Source organism: Pinus tabuliformis, chromosome 1_2 (assembly GCF_031772625.1).
Source record: "Pinus tabuliformis cultivar Carrire ecotype Pingquan chromosome 1_2, CPIR1, whole genome shotgun sequence".
In the NCBI taxonomy this organism is placed as follows: Eukaryota; Viridiplantae; Streptophyta; class Pinopsida; order Pinales; family Pinaceae; genus Pinus; species Pinus tabuliformis.
The window spans coordinates 978,085,672-978,106,725 of record NC_142298.1 but is presented as its reverse complement, the minus strand read 5'-3'; the positions used below and the strand labels follow the sequence as shown (position 1 = coordinate 978,106,725).

The window sequence follows — 21,054 nt, the reverse complement described above, 5'->3', positions numbered from 1 at the left end:
AAACAATTGGCTTAGTTATTGTGATGAAATTTCAAAATATTTCTAAAATTCAATATGAATCATGTGAAACCGGATTAAGTAATATCAAGAGCAATGAAATTGTGGATTTGGAAATCATTTTCTATTTAAAAATAAAAATAAAAAAATTGAACGTGACATGCGTCTTTATATCAGAATTCAGGCGGCATAACCATGAAAATATATTGTAGGAAACTTGCTCTGCGGCTTCTCCGCCTGCTTTCGTTTTCTTGTTCTCTTTGTTTGTACAAACCATTTGTATGGCGTATTATGTCATTTACATAGTCTTCGGCAGCTTAGTATTCATGTTCGTGACACGGAGATTGATTTCACGGTGCAAGCGACAAAAATAGCAATCTCTTCCCAATGATATTGAACGTGAGATTTCTACATCGGATACGATTGAATGAAGGTGTCGATGAATTCGATGGAGATTATCTGAGAAATCTGACGGGTCTTCCAGTTATATTTAGTTTCAGGAAATGGAGATGGCCACCGGCAGCTTCAGCAAAGATATCGGAAAGGGAGGATTAGGGAATGTATACAAAGGAATTATAATGGATGGCACGAGTTTGATAGTATATATGATGGGGGCCCATCGTATTCTGGTGTACGAATTCATGGCAAACGGGTCTCTTGATAGATGGTTGTTAGACTCAAACAAGCTTCTGGATTGGAAGACCAGATATTCGATTGCTGAGCAGTTCCCCGGGAATTGCGTACTTGCGCGAGGAGTCCAGACTTTGCATTTTGCATTTTGATGTCAAACCTCAGACCATTCTTCTGGATAAGAATTTCAAGCCGAAAGTCTCTGATTTGGGCATTTTGAGGTCTTTCAACACAGATCTGGAAAGTTGTGTGGTGAGGCAGGTGAGAGGGACGCTCGGATACATGGCAACAGAGTGGCTTTCAGTGTTGGGAATCACATCCAAGAGTGATGCGTTAAGCTACAGAATGGTGTTTTTGGAAATAGTAAGGGGTAGTAAAAACCCCTAAACATTGAGGAGTTGGGGTATCAACTTCTGGACTAGGGTTTTGATATTGCCGATGGACAAATGTTGAATATGTTTTACAAAGGTTGAATATGTTTTTGGATATTGGATAAACCAGTGTTTTTTTTTGTTTTGTGGTGTACCCTAAATGACCTCTATGAATCTATATCAGTTTATTAACATTGTGAGGTTTTGGTGTAACAACAATCATGATTTCTGTTGTAGTGCTGAGACAACTTTGGATTGCTTGGACACATTTAGATTTTGTGTGTCTCAATGATAAAATGGAGACTTCACATATATTATATATGTATATATAAAATGGAATGGGTTGGTTCTTTCATCTAAAGGAGTAAGACATGAATTTTTGGTACAAATCGCATAAATATATGTATAAAAGAGTGGAGGCCAAGTAGTTCAGGGACTTACAGCTTAATAAGTTTTTGTACAGCAAATGAGAGAAAGTAAGGAGAAAGAAAAACTCATCACATAGAGCATAAAGCTCCAAGAATTCTACACTTAACACAAAGAGCTTCATGCATTAACAATTTCTAGACTACGTAGATATAATGGATAAAAGAGGGATTGAATGCTATGATTCATGTAGCATAGATTTAAAGATATAGTTTCAATAATCCATACATGCACATGCATTAACAATATCGATACAAATGAATCTGTGAGGAAGTTACAGGCATATGCATTAACATATCGATACAAATGAATTTGTAAGGGAGTTTGAAATATTTCTTAGCATCTATGCATGAATCCAGAGAAGAAACATAAGCATAATGGGTTTTAACAGAGGAATAACACATTGTAATACTTGAATGGGGAATCACCACTAGTTCCTTGAAATTTTGAAAGATTTGCATTACAAAGCCATACAGTCTGAAAATAACATGTAGTGTTTTCTTTAGAATTTTTGAACCTTTGTTAAATGTTGTTTCCTCCTATTTATCTTGAGAGGAGCATGGACATTCGTTACAACAAAATATCTTTAGCTGAGTCTCAGCTATCAGGTTGACTAGCTGTCTTGGCCGGGATGGCTCTGTGGCCCAAAAACATTACGGAATTAATTTCCTCATTGAAGGGAGGCACATTACAGGACAACAAATAAGTAAACAATTAGGCAGAAAAGTAAATGAAATATCTTCATGCCCATCCTTGTGATTGCCTCTGCTTCAGGTTGTAGTTCACTCTTTGTATGGCCTCCTATGTTGCTCAACCGACTCCCATCGTTTCAGCCTTTATTGCTTGAACCATTTATCCTTTAAAGCTGGGAGTGGGTACCATCAGTTTCATGCCATAGTATTGGAGGAGAGGAACCCTGGGTGGTACTTCGTTTCCCCTCTATATGGGATACCATGCCAAATCACTAAATCCTCCCAAGCTACTAAGTCCATTTTTACACCTGTCAGCATCGACACTGGTTTCATGTCACAATGGGTCTTTCTGGATCAGCCCATGCCAAGTTTGAATGTACCATTTATTTTCTTAGAAGCCTCAACTGCTGATCCATTATGCTTTTAAAGTCCTGCACTACACTATCGGCGCTCTGATATTCCTGGTGATGTGCTTATGGTGTAATATGGGAGAATTTCTGTTGTTGGACCCTATCACTAAGACATTGTGAAACATGCAAGTTCCGATCTCCTTAAAGCCATCTTACTTCGGCCCTCTTCCTGTAATTCTCTTCATATGCCGAGGTATAGAGTTGGGGGCTTAGGCTCGGGCACTAGGCCATTGGACTTCTTTTCAGGGGGCTTCTTCCTTTGTTATATGAACTCTCGCATAGAGGCGATTTATAACACTTTCCTTTGATGTCTCCCCTTGAACCTTGCAATCGTCAATTCTCGGGATCGGGCCCACCTGGGCCTCGCAATCGCAACATGAGAGAGGGAGTTAAGGACAAGTGGTTTTCGGAGGGGGGCATGAGCACTAGGCAGTAAGTGAGGGGGTGGGTGCAAAATGATATGAGAGGGACATGTAGCGGAGGGGCTTTGCAGGGAACCCACTTTTCAAACCCCCCCCCCCGCCCACTGATAAAGGGAAACATGGTGGTGGGGGGGGGGGGGGGAGGACCTCAGAGTAGTTGATCTGGGCGGAGTCAATCTAGACCATCTAGAGATGGAGTATTTTTGAATGAGCATACGACCTTTGAAAGGGGAAGGACCCATCAACTTTTAAACTCCATTGCATAAAATATCGTGTCTGAGAGGATCTTCGCATATCGCAATCGCAAGCTGGGAAGAACTTCGGTGGAGGAAGAAACTTTGCTTTGTGTTATTGCGAATTGCATGATTGATGATGTCATCAGTCCCACATAGCACTTCCTAGGTGGTGACACGTGTCACCCATAAATTCCCCCACAGGACCCTGAAAAAGGTGAATTTTCGTGCCATGTGTCCTCCGTATTGCCACGTCATGCTGACGTCCATTGCCTCATCGATTCTTAGGTCCAATAGGATTCTGCCACGTGGCCCCATGGAGGAGAGAGAAAAGGGCCCATCCACCTTTCGGTTTTTCTGTGAATTCCTTCGTTAAATAAAATTGGCTCGTCCCAACATTTTAACACTAAAGCCCAAATTCTCAGCGATTTTGTGCTATCAGCGTATTCACACCCCCCCCCCCCCCCCACCTGCAATTACTTAAGAATGGTCATTTGGGCCCGCCGATCGTCGATTCTCCAGTATTGCAGGGTTTGATGTGTGGGATCGTGGGACTGCGATATTGTGGGAATGTGGGACCTACAGGATGCAAGACTACAAGATTGTGGGATGCGGGACTTGCTTGTCGCCAATCGCTAATTTACTATGCCCGTGGCCATCCGATGGTCGATATGCTTTTATTTGCTCTTCCTCGGACCCCCTGATATGCGACCTGCAATTTCTGTGATCAGCTGATTGCAACTTTAGGTGCCTTCCTCTTTGTAGCTACTTCAGGAAAGCGTCGATCTATGATTTGCGATGAGCCTGACCCTTAGCCATTTTTCCTTTGTTCAGTGTCCTTGAAAGGGTATCTTTAACCTGCTCTAACTTCTGACCCAACAGTCTTTTTTTGGACTTCCACCCACTGTTTGGAAAGCTTATTCTGAGCACTATGTACTGGAGAGGATCCGATGTGGATTTGAGTGCTTCGGTGGCCTGGAATATGGCTTCCAAATTCATTGCTTTTTGGCAACTTTGATCAACTAAAAACTCATAATGCAATGAGTGACAACATTGGCATCAACTGGGGACACTGCCTTATTGGCAAGGTGTTGAGAACTTGCAGACCAACAACCTTCCTTTCATTGGGCATGGAGTCATTTTTAAATAAACTATAATTCTGTGAAAATGGACTTTTCAACATAAACTTGAAATTTCATATAACAATTACAATACACACACTGGTATTTACAATGAGTGTAAGACAGGTACCTCTAGTGCATAGGCTTGTTTCTCCAATATGTTATATTTTAGCTCAACATCCCTTAGGACTTGGCTGGTGAAGGCGATGGGGTGTTCATAACCATCTTTAGTTTTTTGTAGCAGCGTTGCACCAATAGTATGTGGAGAGGTGAAAGAAAATATGTAGAAAGGCATTGAATAGTCGGGGCTGACTAGTACTAGAGCTTCAGCCAAATATTCTTTAATTCTAATGAAAGAATCTTGAGGGGCAGGGCTCCACTTGACTTCATTTTCCTTCTTAAGCATCTCCATAATACCCCTGACAATTTCTGCGTAGTTGGGTATGAACCTCCTCAAAAAATTTATTCTCCCCAAAAAGGCTTGGACCTCTTGTTTATTCCTGGGCATAGGAATATGGATGATGGCTTTGACTTATTTAGGATCAATATTCACACCTTCCTATGCTACTATGTGTCCTAGTAGCTTCACCTCACTCAGGGTGAACTGAGATTTCTTCGAATTCAAAGAAAGACCATACCTTCTACATTTCTCAAAGGTGAGATTTAAGTGGAGGATGTTGTCTTCATCAGTCTTAGAAAAGACTAAACCACCATGAATTTGTCTTTCTCCCGTATGAAAGCTATGTCCATGGATCTATGAAATGTGGTCCTTGCATTAACAAGACCGAAGGGCATGCAAGCATACATGAATGATCCCCATGGGGTGGTGAAAGTAGTTTTCTTTTGATCATTGGGGTGGACTGCCACCTGGTTGTAACTAGAGAACGCATTCATCATGGACATTTTGGCTGATCCAACCACCTTCTGCAATAAATAATCCATCTTGGGTAGCAAGTAGTTTTCTTTCAGTGACACGCCATGTTTAGATTACGAAAATCTACACACAACCTTATTTCTTCGCTCTTTTTCTGGTCAGGGACCAGGTTAGCCACCCACTCAGAGTACCTTTAGGGCACTATGATATTTTCCTGTAGCAGCTTTCTCACCTCTTTCTCAATGCAGGGGAGTAAGAGTGGATTTATTTGCCTGAGTTCTTGTTTGCATGGATTTATTCCACTCTTCAAAGGAATCGAATGCTGAATGATGTTAGTATCAAATTCTTTCAGATCCTCATAAGACTAAGAAAATACGTCTTTGTAAATTTTGAATAGATTTAATTAGCTTTGTTTGTATTGCAAGGGGATTCCTTTCGATACCCTGATCCTCTAGGGTTCCTCCTCTGAGTCGATGTTGCAGTATTCTACTTGATTGTCTATTTCTGGGGCTATTATTTTGCAGACTACGTCATCCTTATTAAAAATCCTTTCCATTGGGACAAGTCTGCGAGGGATGGTATTCCCTTTCAGTTGCAAAATTTTATGCCTAGCCACTGTCTTTCCACGAAATGGCTTCTTGATTTTCTTCTTCTTATTCTTGATCGATGGTTGAGTGGGTGAACTCCAAAACTACTTTTATGAATCATCTCACTTGCTCCTCATCCTCATATACCTTCCAGTGCTTGACATTATCAGGTATTGAGGGTTTGTATCTAACTTCTACCTCATACCTGAGGAGCAGGTTTTGAGGGGGCTTGAAATTGATTGCAACTATAGTAAGGGAATCAACCATTTCGTTCCTGCCCTGGGAAAAAAATTGGATATTAAAGGCCAGGAAGAAATTATCAATTAGATCCCAAACTTCATTCTAGTATGTCCTCAGTCTGGGGTGTTTGGCTTGGCATTGATTTTGAATCTTCCTTACCACCAGCCCAGAGTCTCCATAGATCGTTAGGCATTCAATATTCATATGTTTTTTCATTTGTAACCCAAGGAGAAATGCTTCATACTCCACAACGTTGTTGATCACCTCAAGCTCCAGCTTGAACAAGAGGAGTATCAGGCTGCCCTCCAGAGATACTAATAATATTCCAGCTCCATTTCCATCTTTTGAGTTTTCTCTGTCGAAGTATAATTTCCATACTTCACTTTCATTTGCGCGTTGGTGCTCTAACTTCCTTGTTAGGTAAATTGATGTTTCCTTTAAGAAGGTCTCATCTTCTTCTAGGAATAGGCACGAGAGGTCACTTTCTTTCCCATGCACTGGGGAATTTTCTAAGCCTTTCGCTGGGGTCATAGTTTTTACAAACCTAGACTCTTTGTACAACCTCCTTTTCTCTCCTCCAAAAGTGGGAATAGTTGCATAAGTTAGATATAACTTGATATACCCTCCCACCTTGGAACCCAATGATATAGATAATAGCATGGCGAACCGAGGAGGAATATCGGCCAACACTATGTCCATTACCACACTCTTCACAAGGATCTAAGCTAGGTTTACCATCAGATCCTTTCTCATCCCTAAGCACTTGATTCTCTTAGATTCAAAGGAGTACATGGCCTTGTATGGTCTGGTGATGTCCAAGCCCAAATGTTCAATCATTGTTAATGGCATGAGGTTGTGAGGGGCTCCAGAATCCAACATGAAATTATGCAATAAGATGTTGTGGATTAGTAGGGTCATGTAGCAGGGTGAAGTAGAAGGATCCAACTCTTCCACATGCGGACCAGAAACAACCATTGGCCTTTTATCTTGGAGGTTTAAACTATCATGAGCTGGCATTGAGGTATATGGATGCATGAATTGAGAGATTTGAGCTTTATAAGTAGGTTGCTTTAGAAGCTTAGTGAGGGGGACATGAATCTTTACCTTTTCAAGCTCCCTATGAAGATTGAATGCAGGTTGGACCTTTTCTATACCTTCTGGCTCTGTTTGTCCTTCCTTACCACTGGAAGTTTTTTGCAGAAATGGTGCCTTGTTTCTTGCGTGTCCCTTGGAACTATTTCTTCCCTTATTTGTAGAGACTTTTATCTTGGAAGGGTTAGGATTTAGCTTACCTTTCCCTTTGTTTGGTAATGGAGGAATAACTTGGGGAGGAGTTCCCTCTTGTTTTTTCGGTTTTCTTGACCTCGTCTTTGAAGATCTTATCTCATACTTACATTGTGGTTGTTCTTGCATGAAATATGCAAACTGTTTACAATAATAATATATATCTTCCTCATCTATTGTTGCTTCTCTATGATGGCAGGTCTCCTGGTGAGCCGTATTTTCATGTTCTTCTTCGAAGAAATCAGAATACAAGTTTCCCTGCATCTCGTGTGTATCCGATGATTGCTCATTGCGATCATCTTCTAGATATAGAGGATGAGGGATCTGGTCGAGTTGTTCCTTTCTCTCCCTTGGAAGTATTTGCAATGGAGGTCTTCTATACTTCAAGTTATAACCTCGGTTGTTGACTTGAGAATTTTTTTGGAGAGATTCTTGTTCTCAAGTTCAATATTTCCAACCTTATGTGATAAACTCCTGGTGAGATTGTCCAATTCATCCCACTTCATGTCTGGTGATTCTCTATCTCAACCAGAGGAGGATGCCTCTTCTTTCCATCTTTTATTCTCAGTAGGTTCTTTCTTTCCTCTTGACTTTCCTGCTGAGGTGAAATTCACTTCCACCTCAAGTGCATTGATTTGGAGTTGATCAAGAGAAAGAGTTCCTTTCCCTCGGAGTAAAGTCAAAATCACATTCAAAGGCTCCCAAAAAAGCTACTAGAGCAGCAACTGGAGGAGGCTTTATCTTATTTGGCAGGTTATTGTACTACTTGTCGAACCTTTTTATAAATTCTGAGATATTCTCTTTTGGCTTCTTCTTTATGGTGTTAAAATCTATGATGAGGTACTCATGATTTCTATTTTCACCCCATTTCTATGTGAAAGAGGTTTCAAGTTCCTCCCGCATAGTGATGGAGGAATTGGGTAGGGCTTTGAACCACTTTGTGGGCTCTCCATCGAGGGATTGTACAAAAATTCTCATGACCACACCCAATTTTTCCACGTTTAGGTTCTCAGCAAAGGCACAAAAGGTTTCTATGTGTCTTTGTGCTATATTATTTTCCTCCCCATTAACCTAGGTAGAAGATTTAGTTTTTATTGGGGCATAACACTTAGAGACTGAGGTAAATTAAGAGGTGAATATTTATTTAGCAAAAAACCTGGAAGAGCCATGTGTATTAATGGAGGGATATTGAGACTTGTATGAGGAACTTGGCCCAAAAACATAGTGGTAGGAGTGGCCTAGACTGAAAGCAGGGTATGTAAGGGTTTTTAGAGTAATTCCTGAGTAATGAGTAACATTAGGTTGAGAGATGGATGAGGAGGCTTCAAAGACTGATGGGACAATAGTGCAGGCAGTAGGCTTTTTCTCTTTCCAGACTTTTCTAAAAATTATTTTCTCTGGGTCATATACAAATGGGGCTTTCTGCTAAGAGGTATCTGAGCGAGTGTGAGGCTTATTAAAAGCCAAGATGATGAATGATGATGGGGTGTGTGGAGTCACCAAGGTGATGTGGAAGCAATCAGAGCGTCTTTGCTAAACTACACAAAGAGTGCTCAATTTGTCGCATCCCAGGGGGAAAATCCTTCAATACGTTCCCCGAAAACGGTGCCAAAACATGTTGTAGCTCCTAGAGACAGCCTTGGACTATTTACAAGACCAGTGCCTGGGAACATCTAGGTTTTGTGTGTCTCAAATGATTCCCAATAAAATGGAGACCTCACATATATTATATATGTATATATAAAATGGAATGGGTTGTTTCATTCATCTAAAGGAGTAAGACATGAATTTATGGTATTTCTTCACATGTACAAATCGCAGCAATATATGCATAAAATAGTGGAGGCCAAGTAGTTCAAGGACTTACAGATTAATATTTTTTTGTAGAGAAAATGGGAGAAGATAAGGAGAAAGAGGAAATCATCACATAGAGCATAAAGCTTCAAGAATTATACACTTAACACATAGAGCTTGAGGCATTAAGAATTTCTAGACTTATTTGAGTTATAGGTAGATATAATGGATAAAAGAGGGAATGAATGATATGATTCATGTAGCGAATATTTAAAGATATAGTTTCAATAATCCATACCGGAACATGCATTAACAATGTCGATACAAATGAATCTGTGAGGAAGTTACAGGCACATGCATTAACATATCGATACAAATGAATCTGTAAGGGAGTTTGAAATATTTCTTAGAAGCTATGATTGCATGAATTCAGAGAAGAAACATAAAAATAATGGGTTTTAACAGAGGAATAACATATTGTAATAATTGAAGGGGGAATCACCACCATTTCCTTGATATTCTAAAAGATATGTATTACAACACCATACAGTCTGAAAATAACATGTAGAGTTTTCTTTATAATTCCTGAACCTTTGTTAAGTGTTGCTTCCTCCTATTTATTTGGAGAGGAGCATGGACATTCATTACAATAAAATATCTTTGGCTGAGTCTCAGCTGTCAGGTTCACTAGCTATCTCAGCCTGGATGGCTCTGTGGCCCAAAAACATTCTGGAATTAATTTCCTCATTGAATGGAGGTGCATTACAAGATGACAAATAAGTAAATAATTAGACATAAAAGTAAATGAAATATCTCCGTGCCCATCCCTATGATCTCCACTACTTCAAGTTGTAGTTCACTTTTTGTATGGCCTCCTGTGTTGCTCAATCGACACTTGTCATTTCATCCTTCACTACTTGAATCGTTTATCCTTTAAATATGGTATTGGGCACCAATAGTTTCATGCCATAGTACTAGAGTAGAAGACCCCTTGGTGGTACTTCGTTTCCCCTCTGTATGGGAGACCATGTCGGATCATTAAATCCTCCCGAGTTACTAAGTCCCTTTTTACTCCTGTTAGCGCGACCCTGGTTCCGTGTCACAATGGGTCTTTCTGGGTCATCCCATGTTGAGTTTGAATGCACCATGTGGTTTCTTAAAAGCCCCAACTATTGACCCATTACGCCTTTAAAGTCATACACTGCACTATCGACGCTCCGTTATGCCTGATAATGTGCTTATGGTGTAATATGGGGGACTTTCCTTTGTCTATCCCTATCACTAAAAAATTGTGAAAAATGCAAGTTTCAATCCCCTTTAAGCCCTCTTACTTTGACCCTCTTCCTGTAATTATCTTCATATGACCGGGGTATATAGGTGGGGGCTTAGGCTCGGGTGCTAGCGCCATGGGACTTCCTGCATGGGGGCTTCCTCCTTTGTTATACTAAATCCCACATATCGACGATTTATAACACTTTCCTTTGATGTCTCCCCTTGAACCTTGCGATCGTTGATTTGCGGGATCGGGCCCACCCGGGGTCTCGTAATCACAACACAGGAGAGAGAGTTGAGGAAGAGTGGTTTTCAGAGGGGGGAATGAGAAGCAAGTAGTAAGTGAGGTGGGGGGGTGCGAAATGATATGAGAGGGACACGTAGCAGAAGGTCTTGGTGGGGAAACTACTTTTCGGAACCCCCCCCCCCCCGCTGATAAAGGGAAACATGGCGAGGGGGCTGAAAAGGCCTGGGAGCCATTGATCTAGGCGAAGTCAATCTGGAGTGTGCAAAGATGGGGGGTTGTTCAATGAAAGGGGATGGACTATTATATGGAATTTATATAGAAGTAAACATGTTTAACCTATTCCTATAATAGACAGATAAGATAAAGGAACCTACTTGTGATCCTTCACTTCCTTTGATCTCCTTTGAGTTGCTCCCGTTGCTCCCGCTTAAACTGAATTTTCTCAATTGGTACCTTCCAACATAAAAAGAAGACGACAACAATCAAAGCATATGATCTATTTATTGTAAACAAATGGAATCGACAATATTCAAATATACATTCATCATAGATATAGAAAAAAGTATTGGAAAAGGAACAAACAACTTTATTGATTGATAGAAGGAGAAGTTACACCCAATGTGGTTCGATCTCGTGTCACTCATTTAGCTTAGTCCAAACCCTTATCACACCAATAGAAACATCAATCCAGCAGAATACCATTACTTGAAATGATTTCAAGTCTCTAAACCAATAATATTTCTTTATAATATCCAAGCTCCAACCCCCTAATCATTATGATGAGCGGTCAATTTATAGGGAAATGCAAGTGATTTTGTCTTAAATAGGGTTTTGAATGGTTTTCCATAATTGGATAGTAAGTTTCCATGGAGAAAGGGATGAGAGGATAGAAGATTAGATGATCCATAGCCTATCCAAAGTCGAGCTCATAAGATGAGATAAGAGCTGAGCATCCTCTAGAATGTTCTAGAATCAAGGAATATTCCCAAATCCTATGCCAATTTCACTCATCCTCACCTAGCACAGGCTTAAGTGGGCCTAAGTTCTATGCAGTGTAGGTTTGAATGGGCCTACCTTCTATGCAGAGTAGTTGCTTGAATAAGGCTGCGTTGGTGTCCCAAGGAGGCATTTAAGAAGGTTTTCAAACTAGGAAACGTTTATGGATGAAAGCAGTCAATGAAGTGGCATGTCTAGGGCATGTAGCAATTGAATTGGGGTTTGATAGACCCTATTTACACCGATCTGATTGTCGGGAGTGATGTGCCCAAATAGACCTGTAACAGCTACCACTAAAGCATGAAGTTAAAAATGATAATGTTGAGTGATATGCTTTATGATGTTATGGGGAGGATCTAAAGTAGACGGTGACCGACATCAATTACAATACACAACATCATGATATTTTTGAATTTTTCATGAATTGTTGAGGTAAGGCATACCCATGCTCAACATATAAACTTTTCATTACATGTACATAGATCAGATAGTCATCTACACATATAGATCCATGACTATCTATGTAAATCCATCATATAGATGATTTAGTACTCTCCTGAAATCGCAGCCTAGATGGATGAAACTAGATCTGGGGTCTTCTATCTCGTCCAACCATTTGCTCAAGTACGAGTCTAACCATGTGAAAATGTGATCTGAAGTTGAACATGGGAAGACATCGTTTCATTACCATCCAATGATGTAAGTTGTTAACAGACGTGAGAGAAATCACCAATAATGATAATGATTCTCAAGGTACTATAGTACAATCTGCATGGTTTGAATAGATGTTTTGCTGTTGAAAACCATACGAAGTCTTTCAGTTGAAGGCCTATGATGTCAATCTGTCGCCAGAAGCGTGAAACATGCCATTGATGTATGCAAGCCTCAAGGTACTACAAGGGTGTTTCTAAGCCAACTTCCTAGATAATGTGCTGATGTCGACAAGAAGTGACTTGTCGGAGGAGGGCCTTGATGTATCCCCCATCAACAACACGAAATGAGCGTAACGATTTTGAAGACAAAATGTGATTGATGACACAATGTTTAGGAATGGTGGTCATGAAAATGAAGGTTTATGACTATTGCAAAGGATGAAGTTTACTGAGTGACTTATCTTGAACATGTCGAAGACACTGAATGAATTAGCAGCGTTGACCCAAAACCAAAGTGATGGTTGGTATGATAGACCATACATATGATAACCATCAAGTAGATAACCCAACCCAAACAGTCACAGAGATGAAGTGAAATTGTCATGTTCAAGAGATACTTGCTACCATAAAGTGATTTATCCCTTTTCCCATTTTCCCTGGTCATTGCTGACCAATACCCCTTTATTTTTTTTAACAAGCTTGAGGAGGATAACATATGATTGACGTATAATTCTACCCTTCGGGTGAATCCATCGCTATGTGATGTTTTAACGAGTCTAGCGAAGGTGAAATTCGGTCTTTTCATGATGAAAAGTTTGTCACTATTTGATGCTTTAACGAGTTTAACGACAATGAGAACTCAGTACTTTTCATATTTAGAGAGTTTGAAAAGGGACAAAAAAAAAACTCCACAAGTTCTTTGGAGTAAATTTGTCTCTCAAGTCCAAAAAAGTGTAAACTAATACAAGAGAGAACCTATTCACCATGTTCGATCAATGTATTCCTTTTTCGTAAGTAATCTATCTTAGTTCGGAAAATGGTTAAACTAATACTGAGTAGATGTAATTTCCAATCCATTTACGAGCTGAAAAGGACAAGCGCCCAACAATCTTTTCATGTTTAAAGAGTTGGAAAAGAGCTTAAAGAGGACTCCACTTAGAGGAACGAGTGGTTTATAGGATAGAAACTGGTTTTGGTGATGTTGGAACTTCTCAAAACATGTTGATTTATGTGAAGAGGATGGCTAATAAGACCACTCATTGCAATTGTTCCTCAAAAAGGGTAAAATAGCTAAGTGAAAGTAAAACAACCAAGTGAAAGAATATGATTGGCCAAGTAGATAGTGACGATGGAATGAAACAACCAAGGCTCATCTGATGGAAGAGGCTGATAGAATGACAATCATGAGGGTTAAAATGGATATGGGTTCATTTTTACACAAACTTGAACCATGAAAAAACTATGCTTGAGATTGGTTTACATGCCCCCAGCATGATGACTCAATTCTAGGTACATTGTCCCGAGCGGATTCACCAATTTGTTATACGAAATTTATACCTACGGATAAGTACATCTCCCAAAAGTGGGTAGTTACACTTAGAACAACAGAAGTAAAGATGTTTAACCTTTTCCTAGAATAGACAGATAAGATAAAGGAACCTACTTGTGATCCTTTGCTTCCTTTAATCTCCTTTGAGTTGCTCTCATTGCTCCCGCTCAAACTGAATTTTCTCAATTGGTACCTACCAACATAAACAGAAGACGACAACAATCAAATCATACGATCTATTTATTGTAAACAAATGGAATCGACAACATTCAAATATACATTCATCATAGATATAGACAAAAGTATTGGAAAAGGAACAAACAACTTTATTGATTGATAGAAGGAGAAGTTACACCCAATGTTGTTCGATCTCGTGTCACTCATCTAGCTTAGTCAAAACCCTCATCACACCAATAGAAACATCAATCCAGTGGCATAACATTACTTGACAATGATTTCAAGTCTCTAAACCAATAGTATTTATCTATAATATCTAAGCTGCAGCACCCTGATCACTATGATGAGTGGTCAATTTATAGGGAAATGTAAGTGGTTTTGTCATAAATAGGGTATTGAATGGTTTTCCATAATTGGATAGTTAGTTTCCATGGAGAAAGGGATGAGAGGATAGAGGATTACATGATCCATTGCCTATACAAAGTTGAGCTCATATCATGAGATAAGAGTTGGGCATTCTCTAGAATGTTCTAGAATTAAGGAATATTCCCATAATCATATGCCAATTTCGCTCATCCTCGACCAGTGCAGCTTAAGTGGGCCTAAGTTCTATGCAACACATGTCTGAATGGGCCTACCTAATATGCAGAGCAGTTTACCCTGACCAAGGCTGCATTGGTGTCCCAAGGAGGCATTTCAACAAGGTTTCAAGCTAGGAAACTTTTATGGATGAAAGCACTCAATGTAGTGGCATGTCTAGGGCATGTTGCAACTGAATTAGGGTTTTATAGACTATATTTACACTGATCTAATCGTCGGGAATGATGTGACCAAATAGACTTGTAACAATTTCCCCTAAAGCATGAAGTCAAAAATGATAATGTTGAGTGATATGCTTTATGATGTAATGAGGAGGATCTAAAGTTGACCGTGACATGCATCAATTACACCACGCAATATCATGATATTTTTGAATTTTTCATGAATTGTTGAGGGAAGGCATACCCATGCTAAACATATAAACTTTTCTATTACATGTACATAAATCAAATAATCATCTACAAATATGGATCCATCACTATCTGTGTAAAGCCATCGTACATATGATTTAGTACTCTCCTAAAATTGTAGCCTAGATGGATGAAACTAGATCCGAGGTCTTCTATCTCCTCCAACCTTTTGTTCAAGTACGAGTCTAGCCATGTAAAAATTTGATCTGAAGTCGAACATGGGAAGACACCGTCTGATTACCAGCCAATGACGTAAGCTATTAACAGACGCGAGATAAATCACTAATAATGATAATGATTCACAAGGTACTACAGTACAATCTGCATGGTGTGAATTTTGATGTTGAACACCATACAAAGTATTTCGGTCAAAGGCCTGTGATCTCAACTTGTCATTGGAAGCGAGAAGTTGGCCATTGATGTATGCAAGCCTCAAGGTACTAGAAGGGTATTTATAAGTACACTTCCTAGATAATGTGTTGATGTCAACAAGAAGCGACTCGTCACAAGAGGGCCTTGATTTATCCCCCATCAACAACACGAAACAAGTGTAATGATTTTGAAGACATAATGTGACTGATGACACAATGTTCAGGAATGGCGGTCATGAAAATGAAGGTTTATGAGTATTGCAAAGGATGAAGTTTACTGAGTGAATTCTCTTGAACATGTTAGCGACATTGAATGAATTGGCAACATTGACCTAAAACCAAAGTGATGGATGGTATGATAGACCATAGGATTGATAACCATCAAGCAGATAACCCAACCTAAATAGTCACAGAGATGAAGTGAAAGTGTCATGTTCAAGAGTGATTTGCTACCATAAAGTGATTTATCCCTTTTCCCATTTTCCCTAGTCATTGCTGACCAGTACCTCTTTATTTTTATTAACAAGCTTGAGGAGGATAACATATGCTTGATGTATAATTCTACCCTTTGGGTGAATTCATCGCTATGTGATGTTTTAACGAGTCTATCGAAGGTGAAACTCAGTCTTATCATGATGGAAAGTTTGTCACTATTTGATGCTTTAATGAGTTTAATAACAATGAGAACTTGGTCCTTTTCAGATTTAGAGAGTTTGAAAAGGACAAAAAGAAAGCTCCATAAGTTCTTTTCCATAAATTTTTCTCTCAAGTCTGAAAAAGCGTAAAATAATACAAGAGAGAACCTATTGACCATGTTCGATCAACATATTTCGTTTTCATAAGTAATCTATCTCAGTCCGAAAAAGGTTTAAACTTATAGTAAGTAGATGTCATTTCCAATTTGTTTATGAGTTGAAAAGGACAAGCGCTCGACAATATTTTCAAGTTTAAAGAGTCGGAAAAAGAGCTTGAAGAGGACTCCACTTAGAGGAACGAGTGGTATCTAGGATAGAAACTGGTTCCAGTGATGTTGGAACTTCTCAAAACATGTTGATTTATGTGAAGAGGTTGGCTAATAAGACCACTCATTGCAATTGTTCCTCAAAAAGAGTAAAACAACCAAGTGAAAGTGTATGATCAACCAAGAAGATAGTGACAATGGAATGAAACAACCAAGGCTCATTTGACGGAAGAGGTTGATAGAATGGAAATCACGAGGGTTAAAATGGAGATGGGTTCATTTTTACACAATCTTGAACAATGGAAAAACTATGTTTGAGATTGGTTTACATGCCCTCAGCATTATGACTCGATTCTAGTTACATTGCCCCGAGAAGATTCGCCAATTTGTTATACGGAATTTATACCTACGGATAAGTACATCTTCCCTAAGTGGGTAGTTACACTTAGAGCAACAGAGGTAAAGATGTTTAACCTTTTCCTACAATAGACAGATAAGATAAAGGAACCTACTTGTGATCCTTCGCTTCCTTTGATCTCTTTTGAGTTGCTCCCATTGCTCCCACCCAAACTGAATTCGCTCAATTGGTACTCGCCAACATAAATAGAAGACGAAAACAATCAAAGCATATGATCTATTTATTCTAAACAAATGGAATCAACAACATTCAAATATACATTCATCATAGATATAGAAAAATGATTGGAAAAGGAACAAACAACTTTATTGATTGATATAAGGAGAAGTTACACCCAATGTGGTTCGATCTCATGTCACTCATCTAACTGAGTCCAAACCATCATCATACCAATAGAAACATCAATCTAGTGGCATAACATTATTTGAAAATGATTTCAAGTATTTAAACCAACAATATTTCTCTATAATATCCAAGCTCCAGCCCCCTGATCACTATGATGAGTGGCCAATTTATAGGGAATGCAAGTGGTTTTCATAATTGGATAGTTAGTTTCCATGGAGAAAGGGATGAGAGGATAGAGGATTAGATGATCCATAGCCTATCCAAAGTTGAGCTCATAGGATGAGATAAGAGCTGGGCATCCTCTAGAATGTTCTAGAATCAAGGAATATTCCCATAATCCTATTCCAATTTTTCTCATCCTCATGTAGCACAGGCTTAAGTGGGCTTAAGTGCTATGCAGTGCAGGTATGAATGGGACTACCTACTATGCATAGTTGCCCCTGACCAAGGCTGCGTTGGTGTCCCAAGGAGGCATTTCAACAAGGTTTCAAACTAGGAAACTTTTATAGATGCAAGCACTCAATGAAGTGGCATGTAGCAACTGAATTAGGGTTTGATAGACCCTGTTTACACTGATATGATCATTGGGAGTGATGTGCCCAAATATACCTGTAACATGGACCCATTAGCTTTTAAATTCCATTACATAGAAGATTGCGTCTAAGAGGATCTATGCATATCACAATCGTAAGCTTGGAAGAACTTCGACGGAGGAGGAATCTTTGTTTTGTGTGATTGTTGATTGCAGGATTGATGACATCATCAGTGTCATGTGGAACTTCATGGGTGGTGACACATGTCACCCAGAAATACCTGCATAGGACCCCTGAAAAATTCGAATTTGCATGCCACATGTCCTCCGTACCACCGCATCATGCTGACGTCAGCTGTCTTGTGGATTCTTAGGACCAATACGATTCTACCACGTGGCCCCCTCGAGGAGAGAGAAAAGGGCCCATCTGCCCTTAGTTTTTCTATGAATTCCTTTGTTAAATAAAATTGGCCCCTCCCAATGCTTTAACATTAAATCCCAAATTCTCGGTAATTTTGTGTTATCGATGTGTTCCCCCCCCCAACAATTTATTAAGAATGGTCCTTTGGGCCTGTTGATCACTGATTTACTAGTATTATGGGGTCTGATGTGTGGGATCATGAGATTGTGGGCTACAGGACTGTGAGATCGCGGGAATGTGGGACCTATGGGATGCTATACTGCGAGATTGTGGGACTATTGGATGCAGGTATTGGCCATTGTCGATCGTTGATTTACTCTAGCCGGGGCTTTCTGATCGCCAATATGCTTTTATTCTCTCTGCCTTTGACTTGTCGATATGTTATTTTTGATATCGGCGATTGACTGATCGCAACTTCAAGTGCCTTCCTCTTTGTAGCTACTTCGGTAAGCCCCGATCTACGATTTGTGATGAGATCGACCCTTAGCCATTTTTCCTTTGTTTAGTGGCCTTGAAAGGGTATCTTTAACCTTCTCTAACTTCTTACCCAGGAGTGTTTTTGGACTTCCACCTACTGTTGAAAATCTTATTCTAAGCACTATGCAATGGAGAGGATTTGATGTGGCTTTGAGTGCTTTTGTGGCCTGGAAGATGGCTTCAAAATTCAATGCTCTTTGGCAACTTTGATCAACTAAAAACTCATATGCAGTGAGTGACAACAATTCCAATAAGTAGTGAGAGATGATTGTTGCCAACCTTATGTGTTGGAGTATATGTGCAATGTGTTTCATGTGATTACCAGTTGTGTCTTGGATGTGTGAGGGAGCATAAGAGCACTAAGTCACTTGCAGAATGTGCCAGAGTATTTGCGTGGCCTATGTATGCCCTATAGCGTTGTTGAAGAGTGTTATTCATAGGTTAAATTACACTTGGTTTAAGCACAATAGAAGAGTAGTGGGAGCCTACTGAAGAAATTCAAATATCTATTGGTTGGTCAGTGTGAGCCGTGGGTATTAGTAAGCTTGCGTGTGAATTTGTTTTTCAATTGTGGCATGGATTTAAGACCTGTATGTGGCTTGATTCGAGAACTGGGAGAAGTAAAATCAATTATGTGTGTGGTGACTGAGTCTTATGTGTGGAGAAGACTGTGTCGATCATTGAGGGGCATGAATCCATGACCACAAGGAGAGCCCATTGCGTTTGGAGGACTATTCATTATAGGTTTTGAATGCTTCAAGGCAAAGCAAGGGCAAGGAGGTACAAAAATCGTCTGCTGTGCGGAGGATGGCCACGACTGTTGAGTAGTGGATCAATAGTGGATTCACTCAAATGTGAGAAGAGAGCATTGTTTAATGATTGAAAGCTACAAATTGGTGTGGATCATTGAGAAAGTGTTGAAGATCGACTAGATCTACAAAAGGATTTTGTTTGCCTGGACCTGTGTGTCGAGTGCAAGAACCAAGGGTCTTAAAGTGGTGAGTGGATGTTGTCATTGCTCAGTTATGATGTGTGATACAAGTGAAGTGGTGAAGCATATATCAGATGTTAAATCAGTTATTAAAATCAGAGTCAGGGAGCCCAACATTAATCGATTTAGAAATTGCACCGTGTGAGGAAACTGTGTGTGATGGAAGAATCATACTCTATGAAGAAGAAAAAAAAAGGAGTGTTGGAGCTGTGCTTAGCATAAGCCGAATTAGATCATGTAAGCCTAGATTATTCAGTCACCATGAGGAGTAAAATGTGTATGAGATTTTTGTTGTGCCATGGAACTATATGTTGTTGCGTGGCATAGAGCTATCTAAGTGAAGTGAAAGCCTGTGAATATATGAATGAAGTGCGAGGTCTTGGGTCAGATTCTCATAAGACAGGATCTCGGCCTCAGCGTGGATCAAACATGCTGCTTGAACATTGTTGATGCAATCTTTCTGGAATATAAGAAGCATTATAAGGGTCTTAAGGCATTGGCCTGAGGAGAATTGGTGTGCTGCCTTGATTACCAACATGTGAATTCCCATGCATCATTAGTTGACTTAAACCAAGTCTGAAGTGTTGTCAAGGTTGCTTTGAGTTTTCCCAAGGGAAATTCCGATTCAGACAATGTTGTCAGTTTGTGTTTAGCTGTGTCGAGTTGCAACAAGCACTGGTATTCTTGAATCTGAGTCATGCAGTGAATATATATTTTTGGCCAGTGTATCATCAGATCGAAGATCGGTGAAGCTGGGTCAGATTTTTATTTATGTTGCGAGCTTGTTCGGCTACTAGAGTTTTGAGTGGGACTGTGAAGCCTAAATTTTCAAGGTAGATTTCTTGTGACAAAGATATATTGTTCATGGGGATGTGAGTGAGCCCATCACATGTGGAACCAGTAAGAGATTCCCACCTAGGTTTGACTGTGTCAAGCATTCAATTGTCCCGCCGTTATATTTGAAGGTTGCTTCTAGTGCAGCTATGGATCGTGTGTAGTTGACAAGATTTGGGATAGGGTGTTAAATTCATGGTGTATTGAGGTAGATTGGCATGAAATTTGCATGGAATGGGTCTGACCTGGAGTCTGTCTGTCAAGATGTGAATCATCATGGTTTAAGGCCATCAATAAGAGCTCTGCTCCATCTCAAAACTGGAGAAATATTGTTGACATTGTTGTTATTTTGGAGCTAGTTCACACCTGCCGGTGGTTGTACTATCCCGTATGTGTGAAAAATTGTCCCTGTTGAATAAGAGATCACATTCAAGAAGTTTTCCCGCCATAATTAGTGTGTTGATTTGTAAAGGAGTGGCTGGTAGGGAAATCTATTGTGTGTTGAAACCCTATGGAGTGACTTCAAGGCCGTGGTAAGAGCTTTTTGGAAGCGTGGTTAGATGTCGAAAGTGTCTTGTTTGCTACATAGGTGATATGTATATCCTTTTAGACTTCTATGATAATGACCCTTTTGATGACCACTTTTTCATGAATCCATTTAGAAGAATTTTTGGGTCTGACATTATTTTTGAGTTCGAAGAAATCTCTAAAAAATAATG

The 21,054-nt window shown here is 39.7% G+C and overlaps 1 protein-coding gene across 1 annotated transcript; it reads left to right on the top strand.

Moving 5' to 3' along the window:
• The first annotated feature begins 500 nt into the window (after positions 1-500).
• LOC149209270 (G-type lectin S-receptor-like serine/threonine-protein kinase At1g34300) lies at positions 501-1,014 on the top strand. The gene is made up of 2 exons (XM_089398557.1): positions 501-557; positions 673-1,014. The coding sequence occupies exons 1-2, from the start codon at positions 501-503 to the stop codon at positions 1,012-1,014; spliced, it is 399 nt and encodes a 132-aa protein (XP_089254683.1).
• Positions 1,015-21,054: the final 20,040 nt, after the last annotated feature.

What these genes read in the sequence shown, in the direction of transcription:
- LOC149209270 (XM_089398557.1), top strand. Translation starts at nt 501, where the DNA reads ATGGAGATGGCCACCGGCAGCTTCAGCAAAGATATCGGAAAGGGAGGA. An exon ending in GAAAGGGAGGATTAGGGAAT is followed by an intron (nt 558 to 672) that starts GTATACAAAGGA and finishes GATGGTTGTTAG; the next exon opens with ACTCAAACAAGCTTCTGGAT.